General features: G+C 44.5%; 1 protein-coding gene across 10 annotated transcripts in view; it reads right to left on the bottom strand.

Moving 5' to 3' along the window:
* The window catches only part of abi1a (abl-interactor 1a), a 39,219-nt gene extending 21,687 nt beyond the window's left edge, over window positions 1-17,532 (bottom strand). For 5 of the 10 annotated variants that reach the window (XM_035618674.2, XM_035618672.2, XM_035618670.2 and 2 more), the window contains exons 1-2: window positions 16,905-17,186; window positions 6,685-6,852 (exon numbers count right to left, since the gene is read on the bottom strand). In XM_035618674.2, the coding sequence (XP_035474567.1) occupies window positions 6,685-6,852; window positions 16,905-17,021 (285 nt within the window). In that variant the 5' untranslated portion in view covers window positions 17,022-17,186. Of the gene's footprint in view, window positions 1-6,684; window positions 6,853-16,904; window positions 17,263-17,516 lie in introns of those variants that run through there. The other 5 variants (XM_035618666.2, XM_035618668.2, XM_035618667.2 and 2 more) reach the window with 5 other exon arrangements.
* Window positions 17,533-17,727: the final 195 nt, after the last annotated feature.

Below are 17,727 nucleotides of genomic sequence, written 5' to 3'. Positions count from 1 at the left end.
ACTGGATTCCTCTGGTAAATCCAGCGACCCACGTGTGTCCTGGCGCAAGCCAGAAGCGGGGGTTGCGAGGACTGGACAAGTGCGAAACCTCGGAAATATCGTCTCTCCCACCGACTCTCCCAGCAGAGGAAGAAAACAAAACAGTCAGGAGGACTGCGTGCCAAGGTCGGCGCTCTGTTTGCCAACACAGCACATATGGAAACACCTCGGCCGACTTTTTCCAATTTAACTTTGGACCGCGGCCAAAACAGCAATTCGGCCCCCGAGCTCTTTACGTCCGCATGGAGGCTGTGAGTAAGACCAGACTTGGAACAACGGAGATGACAAAACACTAAAAGCTGAATCTCACCTACTTTGAGGGCAAAGCGAGTATTTTCTAATCAGCCATGTTTACACGGAGCTGTCAAGCGCATTATTCTTATACAGGGAGGATCTGCAGAATACAGTTGTAATGATGTGGGAAAGATTGCACTGGCGATGTTGATGATGATGATGATGATGCTGCTTGGACGGGGGTTGGAGAGGGAAAAAGCAGCACGGGAAGTAACTGCGGAGCAGAGGACTGCTGATTTTACTGAACAGCATCAGTCGCCACAATCACTCACTCACAATTTAAACTCTATTCATGTGGAACAGAGTCAGGATGAATGTGCGTTCACTGCCACTCGACATTCAACTCACTCAGACGTTTGCCAGCAGCAAAAGCGCAATTTCTACTGAGTTTCACGGATGATTAATCAAACGATCCGACAGACAAAAGAGTCAAAATGATGACGATTGAGTAATTGTTTTTGTAAAAATGATTTCAGCCACAAAAAACCCCCCACGAAAAATATGGCACATACAAGTAGGGCTGCAATGAATGACTATTTTCAATTCATTGCAATTCTCAAACCTATAATTCTACTATAACTAATTATTATTTCAAAATTAAAAACAAATACTGTCTGCAAGGCAAAAGAACACACAAAGACGCGGCCACAAAGAAAGACACGTCACTATAATCCGATGAAAAAAAGGAAAGAGGCCCGTAAAATAAATATCCAATGGTGGGAGAAAAAAAATTATGATATTAATACAGTCAAACTCTGCATTTCACAGCCAGGCAAGAGGGAGAGAGAGAGACCACCAGGGGAGGCAGGAGGAGGGAGACCAAAACATACAGGCAAGCAGAGGGATCAGCAGGAGAAACACACACACACACACACACACACACACACACACACACACACACACACACACACACACACACACACACACACACACACACACACACACACACACACACACACACACACACACACACACACACACACACACACACACACACACACACACACACACACACACACACACACACACACACACACACACACACACACACACACACGGAGAGGGAGAGAGAGACAGAGCTATAAGGCTTCATTTCCTGTTTGGATCAGTGCCATTCTTCCTCGACGGGAGGTCAAAAAGCCACCGCTTGCAGAGGCAACCCTAACCGTCATTGCGTGTCTGTGTGTGTGTGTATGTGTGTGTACGGCTGCATGCCACACAGCAGAGTGTAATGGCATGCTGCCGTAGCCCCAATGAGGACTGTAAATAAAAAAAAAATCTAAATCAAATACGTGCCAGGCTGAGATCACAAATACAAACCGAATCCCACTTGCAACACAAACAGCCGGCGGACTCATGTGATCAGATAAAGAATATTGTGTAATTGTAGTAATTGCTTCTTAGCAAAGCCCACAGCTGTGGGAACAAACTGAGTCTGACAGTGTGTGTGTGTGTGTGTGTGTGTGTGTGTGTGTGTGTGTGTGTGTGTGTGTGTGTGTCAGCTGCTTTGTGCATCCAGCCTGTTGCAGTGCAGCCTCATCACTGTGGTCACTGGGTTCAATTGGCAGCACGCTGGCCTGCTCCGAATCTAAGCTGCTGACATCACTGTACACACCGACGCACGGTTGTGAAATGCCTCTTTGCTGCGGCCACACCCTTTCATCCCCGAGCTGTTTCATCGCTACACTGTCAACTGTCATTTTTGAACTTGATTTATTATCAACGGATGACAAATTTGTGGTATTAAATCAGTGGGATTTACAATTTGTAAACGTACAAACTGGTCGAGAGCGTCGTACATCATAATTCCTTTCATTTCCAGTGCATTTTAATGATGATGTATTGTCTTGCAACAGACTCCCAGACAGACACAGAAAGAAAAGTATTTGGATAAAAAACGAAAGAAAGCACAGCAGGGCGATGATATCGCAATATATTATTGTTATATCGCAATACACAATATATATATATATATATCGCAATGTTTTTAAAATCTCCTCAAAAGCACTTTACAACATTTTTACGTGACATTGAATATATTTGAGATACCGTCCCCCGTCCCCTGTCCCCCAAAAGACAGATGAATAAGTTTCAGTATAAAAAAACAGCAGAGTAACAGTCCCATGTACAGAGTGCAGAGTGCAAAACATAAATGTTTAAAATGCTGAGAAATATTAATTTAGTCTTGTCGGCAGGAAGTGACCTCCCCTACCGCTCCCTGACACATCCGAGGTTGAATGAGTCACTTGAACTGATCAGAGTTTCCCCCCCACAGTTGTTGGGCTGAAGAGTGACTCAGTAATTCCCTCCCCTACTGACACTGCGATGACAAATGGGGGAAAAAAATTGGTCATTTGATCTTGCGAACAATATTCCTGAAAGAACAATTCACAAAAAAGTGTGTGTATGGGTGCTGTTGAGACTTGATGCATCGCTGGGTATTTTTCCAGGTCACAGGCCCAGTTCACCAGTTCACCTTTGATCCAAATGAGTAAAACAAATCTGCGGATTGTGTGATGTTATTTTGAAGCCTTTATTTTATTCATCCTAAGGGTAAAAAAAAAAAAAACTGCACTATCATAGTTTGTTTTCATTCCAACTTTATTAGAATTATCAGAGACTCTGTGCATTGTCATAGCACTAGAGTGCATAAATCAATGTCCTTTTTTTCTTTGCTGTACAGACTATTTTCAGTTCAAGTAAAGTTTCTTTAAGTGTATTTATGTTTTATTACATTGTCATTCACACCAACCACTCCCTCGACGAAACTATACCACCTAATTGAAAACTATAACCATGACTCTCTCGGGCAAATGATTGCTACCTGTTGTCATGGCAACAATAACTCTATAGCTCATTTGAATGTTTATGCCCCTCTGGATTCAACTTCATAAAAAACGACTTGCAGCTCACATTTGAGGTAACAGCTACCCCATGAAAAAAATTAATCATAATCAGGATTTAGTAGCTGCATAATGAACATGGCTACACACACGCAAACACACACACACATCAACACACACTACTCTCCCAGTCTTCCCTCTCTATTCGGAGTGTCACAGAGAGGTTTCTCAATGTGAGGCATTTTTCCTCCGCCGGACAGACAAAGCGCTCCCTGTTCGCAGCCGCTTAGCAGCCACTTCACACGCAGCACAAGGTGGAGGACCCGCGAGCCCACTCTATTCTCCCCGTCGGCCCCTTTCCGCCTCAGCGCTGCAAAGAGACGCCCCGATTGTGAATGGCAGTGACAGCGGGGGGGTGACACGTAAACAAACCACCTGACAGCTCACACTTCAGATTCTGGTGACTCCACACCGATACATGCATGGAAGCGTACACACAACAACTTTGTTACTAAGCGAGAAGGCAGCACGGCCCCAAGCATTTTATGAACCAAACGATTCATTTTAAAAAAAATCTGAGGCTGAAAAATGATTCATAAATAATTCATTAAAACACTCTTAAAGGGGCAGTGAGCAATTTTTGGAGAAAGATTGATTGTTGATGTTTTGACTGCACTGCCTCGGGTACGGGAGACGGACGCGCTCACCACGAGGCCAAAACCGCTGATGACTGTAGCATCCGTCGCTGGCACATCCCTTGAGGTGTCGGGGAGTGATCTTTACAAACTTTACACGCAGAGTTGTGAGGTGCTGTCGACACCATTTTCAGCACACACGCAGAACCGACAGCTAGCGGCTCGTGAGGAAGTATTCGCTGAAAAGTGTATCGGATTAAAATCGCTTACTGCCCCCAGTCGTGGCTCCCGGAAAAAAGCAAAATACAAGACAAGACGACGTGTTGTATTACAGCACATTCTAGTCCAATACACTTGTCCTACTTGGAGAGATGCACCAGTCCCAGTCGGAGAAATGCCATCACCGAGCAGACACGCATTGACCAGAGCGAGCCCTCACGTCCGTGTGGGCGGCAGACCGATGGAAACAGTCCCCGACACCAGGCAACGTCTCTCTCACACACACACACACACACCACACACACACACACACACACACACACACACACACACACACACACACACACACACACACACACACACACACACACACACACACACACACACACACACACACACACACACACACACACACACACACACACACACACACACACACACACACACACACACACACACACACACACACACACACAGACGTAAGAAAGCCGCATCCCGAGGCATCTCAAGCTTCAGGCAGGACAGAAACTGAAGAAATGGATTACAGAGTGCAAAGATGTAAAAAAGGAAAGAAGGAAAAAAAAAAAGACGGCAGGATGATTATGTATAGCCAGTGTGTTTATTTATACTGGGGAGAATTTATCATACTTGAACTGGCACGGGAGAACTTTCTTTCCTCTCGGCTGTAAAAAAAACATGACCGCCGCAAGCTGCAGGCTTTTCCTCAGCAGAGTGAAACATCGTCCGCGAGGGCTCGACGCTGATCTCATATCCATGAGCGGCGAGAGCAACATGATAACGATCCATCCCTCTGAACAGGACGGCGGAGAGCAATAAAAACCACATTCTGCAAAGTCTGACAAGCCTGGCTCTTTATTATCAAAACAGAGATAAGCTTCATCACGGCAAACGCATTAGAACGTCCGCCATAAAAAAGTAATACAAGACGGTGATGAAGACGTTCCGCGTGAAAAGACACATTAGGCTTTTCTGTGTTTTTTTTCGAGTCATCGGTCCAAAAGTGGCTCAATCATTCGCTACATCGCAGAGATAAATTAGAAAAGAGGAGAAGCAGAGAGTTATTCTAGAAGCTGCTTATCCGCTGGAGGAAGATACTGTAAGTTTGTTGTTTGGAGTTTTTCTTCTTTCTTGCATTTTTCAAACCAAAACCAAATTTTCTGCTGACCTATAACTTGACAGCATCTAGTTCCAACTTCACCATGGCAACAAAAAAAGCACACAAGCAGGGCCTAAAATACAGCATGGGAAGTACGGAATTTCCCATGCGCAAGACAAGAGGCGGTTTGATGAGCGCGTGCTTTCGAAACAGAAGTCTGGCGGCGCACGCTAAAGCCAGGAATTCACCGGAAAGAAATGGTTTTATTCGCTGAGCTAAAGCACCAGGTCTAACTGTCTTTCATAGGCTTTTATGATGTGGCCCGGGGCTGGGAGTTGTCATGGTGACCGAGGCAGGCGCTGGCGTCATGGCGACCTTGGTATCGCCTGAATGTTATTTGTCAGGATATTGACTCAAAACCTGAAGAGAGTGCAAATATGCTTTCCTTGACTCCTCGTCCATTTTCTTCTGCTGCCTTCCCGCTCACCGACTTGCCGGATCCCTCTCAGTTTTTCTCACATTTCTCTCTTACAAGCCCTCACGTCTCACAAGTCCTCTTTCCCTCCACTAGCCTAAATAAATCTGACCTTCAGTTTATCCTGAAAGAAAAAATGTGTGGCATTCAGAGGCCAAACACAGATAGCGGACGTGGGAAAGAGGAACGCGGAGCTGAACCCAACACCACCATTACCAAATAAAACAAGTATCAAAATCAAAAAAATTTTTGTACACCTTTGGATTCAATCGTTTTATGTGTGATCCAGGTTTGGTGAATGCCTCCCAGTTCTAATCTATGAGATGCCACATGGCTGGAGCTCTCTGTTTGATTTGTCTGAGCTCTTAATGCCTTCATTGGATGAGCGGCTGGATTTACCTGCACATGGCAGAAGCCTCATGTTATTGCAAGGTTAGGAGATGAAAAGGTGTGATTTTACTGTGCAATTCCATTTTCAACACATTTAGGTTATAGGAACTACCCGATATTGGGTTGGCCAAAATGGATAAAACCCGTTATCGCTATATAAATTCATACCACAATATCAATCGTGACTGGGAATGTCAAGTGAAGCGTTATGCTGGTTCCAAGTAGATGCCAAAATTCTTAATATTAAGAATTCCGTTTTTCTAGAGTACCGTAAGTAGATTCTAGATTGTTCTGGGACTGACGAGACAAACATGATAACCCAACAAGCTTCATCACTTTTGCAGACTGATAACCACAAATTCAGTGAGTTCGCTCACTGTGTTCCTCAAAAGAAGACAGTAGCATAATAGAGAGACACACAGAACCCGACAGTCATTCGGACAAACACACAGCCAGTCAGACAACTTGGACAAGAGTGATAAAGCCAATAAGAGGAACCATGGATACTACAGAAGGCCACGTACTGTGTTTGAAAATAACAGAGTCAGTGTGGAAGTGAGAGGAGAAGTGGGACATGTGGGGCTCCATTCTCTGCAGCTGTATGGTCTGCGGTCTGTGTGTGTGTGTGTGTGTGTGTGTGTGTGTGTGTGTGCATCTGTGTGTATTTCTGACCTGGGAAATGTGGTTGATGGAGGATTCCATGCGCCGCAGCTGCGAAGCCTGGATGTCCAGCAGCTGCAGCACATTGTTGGCTAAGGCATTGATCTGGTAGGCTACGCTGGCCAGGGACTGGGTGGTGTAGGCTTTGGTCTCCTCCAGAGCTTTCCTCTTGTCCTGGGCCTGGGAAGAAGAAAAAGAAATGGATGAGGAACCCAATTACTGTAAACATCATGTAACATCGCCATCCATCTTCCGAGCCGCCTACCAGGTCCGGTTTGTGTTGAACTGGGGCCAATAGAGCAGCCAAGACATGACCCATTCCCCAACAACTCTTTCCCCTGATACTCTGCTCTATATGGAGGGATTTAAGACAAAATAACTCCTCCGGCTGCAGCCACGTGGGAGGCTCTAAATGAATAGAATCTTAACCAAACACCTTTCTTTGTAGCACTTGCTTGCTCACAAGGGGGGGAGATGATTACTGGTGGGTGGAGGTTAGGGGAGGGGGGATCATTTGATCACCCGAAGAGGGAAGGAATGGACGACGCGACGAGAACGACAATGTCACCACGTCTCGCCACTGATTCCCCCTGGTAGCGCGTAACTAATCCCGTAGTGATGCGTACGAACTCTGCTGGTTAGCCTCGGCCGAGGTGAGGAGGTGACGGTGTATTAGCGACGTTTCTCTGAGCGAGAATCAGAGCAGCAGATGTGTTGTGTGTGTGTGTGTGTGTGTGTGTGTGTGTGTGTGTGTGTGTGTGTGTGTGTGTGTGTTTGTGTGTTTGAGTGTGACAACAGCCTCGGGAAGGAGGAGCGATTTCCTCCAGAGGGCTCGGAGCAGAAAGGCCATCTGTTGAAAGCGCAGTCACTCATGTGCACACGCAGACACCTACTAGTGGCACGGCAACATGCAACGTGGGAGATGGGAGTAGCAGCTGCAGCGAAATATATGAAAAAAAACAACAACAACAACAAGGACAAAACCAAAAGCTTCATATGCATGATGGCACTTTCTAAATTTCAGGAAGGATGCAGTTTTTGGTGGGACATGAGACTTCAACGTGATTACTGAGCAACATACACCAGCTTTGCTGGCCTGTGCAGAACTGCTGGCCTACATACGCTGTCTGTAAGTCAGAGACAGTTTTTTTTTACACAAAGCACACACAAATGTTTCAGCATTAAATTAGAATTATATTGCTAGGGGCAAAAATCCATTTTAAATCAAACTAAATATATGGCTATTTTCGCTGTGCTGTGCAATTCAAACTGCAATTATAAGACTAAAAAAGAAGTGATTTATGAAGTTCAGTTTTAACTTCTCATATCGAGCACAACACAGTACGGCATGCAAACTCAGATGTATAATTTACTCAGTGGCCCAGCAGGGGTCGTCACGGGTGGTCTCCCAGGTTCTGACTCCAAACTTTAAATCAATAACAAAACTTGGGGAGTGTGGAGAGTAAAAGATGTGGCTGTTTATTATCAGGCAGGGGGGTGACCTACTTAAATAAATCATCCAGCTGCATTCTGGGAAACGTAGGAGCCGTGGTTTTAGGTGTGTGTGACTCTTACCTGGGTTTTAAAGTGGGTATCTCTGCCTCCTTGCTTATTCAGTTGATGCAATAGTGCTTCAATTAAGTTTTGTCAAGATGATGCTGCAGCTACACAACAACCATGTTGTATAAATGAAATGAACCTGCATTACATGAGTTTACAGAAACTATCGCTGTGATTTGCAATGCAAATTACATGCATCAGTGCTTTTCTTGCAAATATATTTATTCACGGTACTCTGTGTTTCCATCCACAGCACAACATGTGATGTTGTTTAGACCATGTTCTTCAATGGCTGCAATTGATTATGTTTTTAAAACATATCCAGTCTCCATTTACATACTGTGTGAGTTTATCAGGCCTTCTGCTTGAATGCTCTCTTTATTCCCCTGTGCAAGAGATGAACTAGAAAGAAATTGGTCAATTCAAACAAGGTTTTTTCTTTTCCTGGTAAAACACTGTCTTCAAACGCAAAGAAGTCAGATGAATTTGTCGACCGATACATTGAACGGAAAGGTTTAAAGCTGATCAGGGCTGTTCCTTCCTTTCCTGGTTCACATGACTTTAAATCTTTCGCATCCCGTCAAATCATATCAACTGTAATCCTCCTTTAAATCCTGTCGCATGACACATTATGTTTTTATTATCTTAAAGAGGGCAAGAAATAAACTGATTCAGCAATAGTTGAATGACAGATGGCAGATTAATTCTTTTTTTTTTTTGTACATCTGGATAAAGTGATCCAAACTGCATTAGGTGACAGAGATGTGATGTGAGGTCAGCGCTGGGCGCTGGGCGCGGACAGATGCGACACTTGATTGCGTTGCCAGAGAGCGACTTCTTTAGAGCCCTTCGCTTGTTGACGCGTCAGAGGTCGGCCCGTCCACAAATCCTCAGATTAACCAGATTTGTTTGTTCAGTTACCCAAGAATCTATACGCGTCGTCGTGACATCCATCTACGGCGAGACGCGTGGACAAAACGAGAGCAAACGGTGCTCGAGATATTTGCCACAAAAAAAGGAACGGCACAGCGGAGCTCAGTGTAGTCTGCAGCAGCAGGGGACTGAGGTGAGCTCCCTTCAACGCTCCTGGGGCACTTTATCTCATATTTCGGAGCTGAGTAATGACGAAGTCAAAGAGGCTACAGAACATCTGGGCGGTGGTAAACAGGCGCCTCAGCTGGATTTAGAAAGGGAGAACAGAGGAATGCATGGTCTGTGCACTCACAATAAAAACGGTACCTGGGGAATAAGTAGCCAGTTTTGCAAAAAATTGTACAAATGCAGTGTAAGCAGGAGGACAATGAAGTCTGGAGCAATAAGGGAGTGGCACACCCAACAATGGTTTGTTTATTGGGAAGCTTTTGAATATCTGAGGCAATGAACTGTGTAAAAAAACGTCCATCTCACACCGTCACTCATCCAGTCTGGCGAGATAACGGCCAACAACCAAAGCACTTAAAAAAAATAAAAAATGTTTAAACAAGGTGGTGCCCTGCTTTAACGTCAGGCACCACAGGCTTCTTTGAGACAGTAGGAAGGAAAAGTCCTGACTTCCTCCCTGAGGATAGACGCTGTTCAGGGGTCAGAGCAGGAGGTGTAGCCGCCCCTCCACCGAGAAGTGAAAAACCAGGAAATGGAAAAAATGAGTTTTCCTTAGTATACCTTTTGAGGCGTCCAATCAAAGTTTGGAACATGACAGTAATTCCTCACAAGTAAAGAGTCTGAGGGTAAAAACAACACTGTGTTTCTGCAGTACGACGATCTTCACACAACTGACAAGCACATTTGCGTTTATGTGCTCCCACATGTCCGGAGGGGAAATGCGCTCAGAACAAACCAAAAAAAAACAAAAAACTTCCAGGAATGCTTGGAATCCTGCAACAAGTCATATGTCTAAACTTTCAAGTGTTGTTGAAGATCTCTCCACGGCCACGGACCACAAGTGTCAGGGATGAAGCTCGGAGGAGCGAAACAAAACAAATACTGTAACGGAGCTGCCGTGCGTTTATGTGAACTGGAAAGATTCCAGAAGAAAAAAAGCTCACAACCTCAGAAACCCCTCGGCAGGAGTGAAACCTACGGCCACACCTATAACACACCGACTAGAGCAGGACGACCGTACTGTAAATCCGACTGGAAGGTCGTGTCGAGCGCACTTGGCGCTTTGTTCCGTGTGATGTATCGATCCGCTGATTACTGCTGATCGGACGGGGTGAGATAAGTGAGACAGGAGGCAGCTGAGAGCGTCGTTGTATTGATGTGGCTGTCTATCATCCAGCAGCTGATTGGAAATAAGGCAGGGCGAAGGAATATGAGCTCACAAGAAAGACGCGTGTAGTGTCCGACCCTGGTTATGGCGGATCATTTAGTTCCTCCTGTCATAGTTCACAGAGATGCATTGCAAACCCAGTGGAAGGTAGGACCCTGCAATGATTTGAGGCAGTATTGGTTGGGCTCTAAACAGAAATCGAAATAAAAATCAAGCGTCATAGATGTCAGGATGCCCCTTCAACTTTCAAGATGCTCGTCCTGGAACAAGTACATTTAGTGTTAAAGAAGTCCCACTAATGAATACTCCACTTATTGGCCATTTTGCCAAGTGACATGTTGTACTTCTTGCCGATTAGTCCTGGATGGAATTAATCCTAAAGAAAAGTTGAAATTATGATAAACTATGGGAAACTGAACTCCAACACGAGCCACCTGAGGAGACAGCTATGGTAGTGCAAGTGACAACGGATCATGTGAGGAATAAAAAGAACCCCGGTGCTTCAGTTCTTCCTTGAAACTCAGAGCTGTGCGATGCATGAATTCATAATTGCTCTTCCCCCGGTGCGGCACACGGGAGGCTGCCTGAAAGGCCATGAGGTCCGCCCGACCTTGAAGAACTGCCAGCGTGCGACTGAAAAACCCTTCAGTATGTCACAAAAGAGACACAAAGGGGAAGTTTGCACACGGCGGAGGACAAGTCGTAAACCTCCCTTGAGTCACTTGGTACTTGGTTCGTTCAGGTAGAAAGAAAGTCACTTGTCCTGTGGCCAAAAAAGGACAGTGTGACTGTGAACGAGTCCGCCGGCCTGCAGCAGATCAGTCCAACACCGTGGACCAAACCAACTCCGGTCAGCGGAGGGGGGGCGAGTGACAGGTGGTCGAAAAAGGATGAATGGGCCCGGCTGGTAAGCCGAGAGCCGCTAGGCCTCTCCACGCTGCGAGAATAACCAGGCCGCTCCGCATGGAGAGAGAGAGAGAGTGAGTTGGAGAATAGAAGGACAGGAAACAAGGACTCAGGAGAAGCTGGCTCTCGTATAGGGGAAAGGATCACATGATTTATCCAGGGGGAAAGAACAGCCCCGGGCAGGTACAGCAAGGTTAAATGACCAGGATTATGAAGAGCACATCTCTCGCTTTGTGCCAGACTCCTAGTCTAGACAGGACTCTCGTCTTCGACCCGACTCCACCAGCATGGATTACAACCATAGATGGTGAACAGACAAAGCTTCTCCACTTCCTACCATATTTGAAAAAATGTAGCCAAAACAGCCCAGCTGCCATCTTGCACTCGTGACATCATTCAGAGCCAGAGTTTGCGTAGCAGTGATCATGGAGAGGAGACACGGTGTCGAGGTCCCGTCGATACGAAAGGCTGGATCAATGGCAAAGTCAGTCTCAGCTGTCAATCATGATGTTACACCCCGTTTCCATGGCATCAAGATAGACGGACGCTTGGAGATGCCCTATCTTTCCATGTTGAAGAAACTCGGCCCGTCTACTTTGGACCAAGTCCCATCTGCTAACGAGAAGGAGGCGGGTGTTTATGACCTATGCTGCAGCAACCCACCAGGGGGCGAACAAGATGTTTTGGCTTCACTTTTGGGAGCCTGATCAAAACAACTAATTCAGACACAGCCTGGACTTTTCCATCTAAAAATTTAAAAAAAACACCAGTGGGCATCCCGCTGGCTCAGCAAGCACAAGTGACATGCTCCGAGCTTTCAACATCGGGTCCGATCTGGCTTATGACCTCCTCTAGTTTGCCACATCTCACTTCCATTTCCCTATTCCATGTTACTGTGTCTACTGTCCCGCGAAGCAGAGATCCCACATTGTGATGCGAATTTTATAAAAAATAAATAAATTGCAATATAAGATCTAAAACAATGGGTTTTGGTCAATTCTTCGTTTTATATTAAGCCGTCACCTCTGGACTCACAGACCTGGGAACTTGCGATGGTAGTTTTATTAGTCTTTATTATGAAATTTTATGGATTAGATGATCCATCAATAATTTGAGATATTAGCTGATAAGGACTCTCATTAATTGCAGCTCAAAAGTTATGAACTTCTGATTAATGAATCAATGTATAATCAAGGCTTCAGATAATTGTTATGCTTGGAAAATTTGTTCATCAGACACAATTTGGCCACTGAAGCTCCATTTTAATCTCAGTTTTGATATTGACAAGTTTTCTAATAAGATATTGAGCTTTTCATAATCACGTGGAGAACAAATATCCAGACATGACACAATCGTTTCATCTGCTAAATGTTTAAAACGATTAATCGTTTCACTATGGCTCGAAAAAAATACAAACGTCAACATCTTATAGATTCCTCAGAGCCCAAAACCCGATTTAATTTGAAGAAAAGTGAACTTAGCATCCACTTATATAACAACTGAGTTTTATCAGGCTTCGTGCAGCTTCGTCTGTTGCCACAAAAGTAGTGAGGACCTTCAGACCTGTAAACAAACGATTGGCACGAGTGCCCCTTTAAATATCATTTATTACCCCAAAGAAACAAACAGCAAAGTCTCACATCTGATTAAAATGAAAGAGCAAATTAGATGCATTCATTTCACACTTGACAGAAATTGTTTCTCCATCGACTAAATGATTAATACGATTTTGATTCAGCTCTGAAAATATCAAAGAGCCCAAACAACAACTAACGATTTTATTTGGCAAAGCGATGAACATGCAGGCAGCCCCTCTTTCCAGAAGCCTCCATCAGCGTGTCCTGCCAACGTGGCCAGGTGGCCCCACTTTGCATACAGGACATGTGTCCTTGTCACAACAGGTTAACACTGACGGGCTGCCGAGCGGCATCGACTACATAAGAATGAAATAAATGTGAGTAAAATATACTTCAACGGGGCGAAGCAAGGTGCAGACAAAGACTATTGAATAGCTAAAGAATGCAGGGAAATATAATAAAAACAACAATGCAGATCTCTGCAAGTGTCTCTTCCGCTCTATTATTAAGCTACTTCCTGCCACACAAGCGAGAAGGCATTTCCAGGGAGAAGCCGATCTTCAGAGTCAGCATGGCAAACAGGAAACATAACTCTGACCTGTCAGTGTGTCATATAACACACACACTCACACACACACACGCGCAAAGTTCTTCACAGTCATGGACAAACCAAAGTCACAGATCAAGTTGAGAAAGTGATGTGTCCTTGGTTGAACAGAGCTTTCACCATCTGCTTCGGCCGAGCACACTCCCAACACCAAAGCCTCCATGACAAGAACACACGAACACAAACACACACACACACACACACACACAAAAACATAGAGAGAGAGAGGGAGAGGGAGGGGATGGAAATGTGAAGGAGTGCTGAAAGGACGGGCTGATTCGAGCTGAGGCTTGTTGATGTGTGCGCGGTTCAGCAAGGAGTACACACTTTTATGTTTGTGCGTGTGTGTGTGTGTTTCTAGAGAGACTCGAGTATCTGCAGACAGACAGACAGACAGACAGAGAGAGAGAGCTTATGAAGAGTGCACTGTTAGTCTGACAGCAGCTTCACGCCGAGCTCACGCCGTGCGCCCGAAAAGCCTCAAATCCTGCTTTCTTTCTTTTCTTTTTCTTTCTTTCTTTTATCTCTGTTTGGCGTCAGCATCCCGTCAGACGCCTGGAACGGAGCTTATCCGCAGGGTTTTTCGTTAAAAGTTTCAGACAAAGTTTACGTGGAGGTCTGCGCGTTGGCTTCGTGGACGACGCCCATCTCTACTGTACTCTTCCTCAAATTCACCTTTTCAGGGCCAAAGCTTGACGCCCAATGCTGCGACTACCGGCGCATCATTTATTTAGAAAAAGTTTTTTTTTTTTAAATAACATCATAATCATTTTTTTTATTAAATCCACGTAGCTCTTAGATCTTTGAGTGTGAATCAATCAATGTAAGTCACTCACGACAAAAGCATCTGCCAAATTAATGTTATACAATATTAATTTCAGCACAAAATAGAATGGCATCAGTACTGGCCTTCAAAACTAGCGCCGTCTATTGTTGTAAATGAATAAAAAACTGTGCCAATACTCAAGGTTTGGCCGTGATACCAAAATAATGATTTGTTTTTTGATTTTACAGAAGAAGCCAAAGTTCTGAAAAAGTCATCAAAACATAAAAGCAGCCACGGAAGAAGTTTTTCTACAAACAGTAAATTGGTCCAACAATGATTCAAGTCTGGAACAATCTGAACCAAGAATAATTTTTTCAAAAGTCAAAGGCAGATGACGTCACAATTTCACACTAAAAATCTTGGTAAATATTAGATGGCATCAGAATTGGGCTTCAAATCTAAAACAATGCATCATTTTTTCACAAAATGTTCAATAATTGTTAATACTTTTTGAAATACCGACATGATTCCACGCAAAACCATGTTTTCTTCTAACACTGAAAAAGCCTAAGACTTCAAAGGCAAGCAGACGTACAAGAATGTTGTCTTTTTAGATCTAGAAAATTATGATTCGAGTCGGGAACTATCTTATTCAAGAGGTGGCAAACAAGAAGACCGTCTGACGGGGCATTCGCTGCCAGACATGACTGTCAGTATTTACATCCAGTATCCAGCCCTATGAAAACTGAATTATTGTACGTTTGGCATAAAAGATTCAAAATTAAAAGAGGAAAGAATTTCAGCAAAATACTGAACCAAATATTTTCAGCGTTTGCCTTTCAAAAATAGGTCTGCAAAAAATTCTATCCAAAGAAAAAAACTTTTCTGAATAAAATAGTAGAATGACTCCTGTTGAGTATTCAACATTGAAATCTTGCCAGACATTTCAGTGGTAGCGCCCGGAGCTTCAGTGCAACGGACATGCTTCAGTTTATATATTTACATTTGGGGAAATCAGTTTTCTCTCTCATGTTACAGCTGTTGAAAAAATCAAAAAAAACCTTCCACTTCACTTTGGTCTAAAATTGGGACGGAGATGTACGTGTGGGCTTCAGGAGCCAGAGCGTCCCGGGGCCAAATCATGTAGTCGAGGAAGAAAACAAAATTACAGGGAGTCCTGTGGGAGCGCAGCTGGAACGGGGACACGCCCTCCTGTAGCTGATACGGTGGGTTGACTTCCTGCGGAGGAAAACCTTGTTTTTCTCCTCGCCGCCGCTGTTTTTTCGGCAAATGTGTTCTCAAGAGGACGCTCGTCTCGCACTTCTTCCTTCTTCTCTCCCCCTCTTTCTCTTTTGAGGAGTGGCCCACCGCAGACGTTACTGTACTTACACATTGAAACAGATGAAAGACGCGTGTGAGGACGTCCAGGGTAAAACATAGGAGACTGAACTGGACTAAACAGAGCTCTGTTCCCACGAACAAGTTGAGGAGAGGAGGGGGAGAAGAAGAACAAATCAATACCTCCAACCTTTGTCTGCAAACCCAACTGAATCATCTTGCCCAACAGCTGCCAACCACCCACTTTCAACCATATATCACGCGTTAAATGTTTTGTTTTTTTTTAAAGTGTGACAGCAATAAAAGTCATGCACTTTATGACATTATGGCATTTACACGAGTCCATAATCTGTACAACGCTGTAATATTCCTGCAGCGTCCCACTGGGGACTTCTTGAAAGCTGTTTTGCGGGTATTCAATGGGGAGTTTTATGGAATATAATGGATGTGGCCGTGTTATTGTAATATTCATACATACTTCTTTTCTTTTTTTACAGGTATAATGTGAAGCAGCGTCAAGAGAAGAGAAGAGAAGAGAAGATAAGATAAGATATACCTCCATTCGTCCCACGTTACAGCAGCACAGTGGACAGAATGTAGCAGAAATAGCAGAATATACAAAGACATTTTTGAAAAAGCAGTAGGTACGTACTTAAATATAACAAAAATATAAATACTATGCACAGAGAAGTAGCAATAGTTGCACATGGAGAATACATATAAATAGTGCACAGTTGGTTATTTGTACCAGTGAACTTATTCTTTACAGTGGTCCATGATTGATTCATAGCAGCAGACTGCTACAACTCCATGTTTTCACAAATTAATTTTTTCGGTTGTTTTTTTTTTGTGGGGGGCAGTTGAGATGTGTTCAGGGACCTGCCGTTAAAAGCACAACTCCCCGGGCGTCACACAAGTGGAAGCACTTTCGGACTGAGAACCTCTGTGATAAAAAAAAACTGTTCTTTTATCTCTTATTCTTAAAGTAGACACGCCCTCCGCGTCGGAGCAGTAAATGTGACCCGCGATCCTCTTTCTCTCCCTCAACGTCCGCGTCGCCGAGCACCGGGCGGAGACCGACTCGCCCGTTCCTTTCATCCCCATTTCCTGGTCGGTCCCGACCAAACCATTCAAACCCCGCCCGCCCCGGCCGACCGACCCGGCCGACGGCTGTGAAGAGCGGATGTCGCCGCGGGCTCCTTCGCCTACCTGGACATAGTTGTTCTCGCAGTAGTCCGCGACCCGGGTGAGGTTCTGGTAACTCTCCACGAGCGCTCGTTTGCCGGCCGGGATCTCTTCCTCTAACAGCATTTGTAGCTCTGCCATCTTCTCACATCGCCCCGCGGAGCTTCGCGTCCCTCTCGGCCGTGTTGCCTTCTGATCGACGCTGCCGCCGCCACCAGCCCCAGAAAAGGTTCTGCCTTCAGACAACACAAAAAAAAAAGGGAAAGAAAAAAAAAAGAAAAAGATCCCTTCGCCTGCCGCTATTGTGGGATTCCTGCCCCTCGCGTTGGCGTCACGTAGAACCGAAGATCGTATGTGTTCGCGAGGAGTGGTCACTCAGCGGCTAAAGGAAAAAAAGAGGGACCAGTTTTTTTTTTTCAGACCAAACCGGAAACAGGGCGTAAACATTGTTGTGTTGGCAAAAAAAATGAAATAGCTGGCCAAATTTATTTTACTTGCATTATTTTTATATTTTGACTTCATTCTCAGAATTCTGACAGATGAGATTGAAGTCAGAACTCAAAACTCAAAAAAGTGGTCTATAACTCGTCAAGAGAACAGGGGAAAATACTTTGTATTCCCAACCTTTGTACTCACAGAACAGACAAAGAAAAGCAAAATACTCTGCGAATCCTTGATATTTTCCCCTGAAAAGAAAAATTATAACAATAAATTAAATAACCCTCAATATGCCTTTTAATAATTGGTGATTGATTTTCTGTTGATTTATACCAATAAACGAATAGATCAATTCCAACTCGCTACAAATCCTACAGCGAGCTGTGCTACCCGAAAAAAACAAAAACAA

The sequence above is a fragment of the Scophthalmus maximus genome, chromosome 21 (genome assembly GCF_022379125.1).
Source record: "Scophthalmus maximus strain ysfricsl-2021 chromosome 21, ASM2237912v1, whole genome shotgun sequence".
In the NCBI taxonomy this organism is placed as follows: Eukaryota; Metazoa; Chordata; class Actinopteri; order Pleuronectiformes; family Scophthalmidae; genus Scophthalmus; species Scophthalmus maximus.
This window is presented reverse-complemented; position numbering and strand designations above follow the sequence as displayed.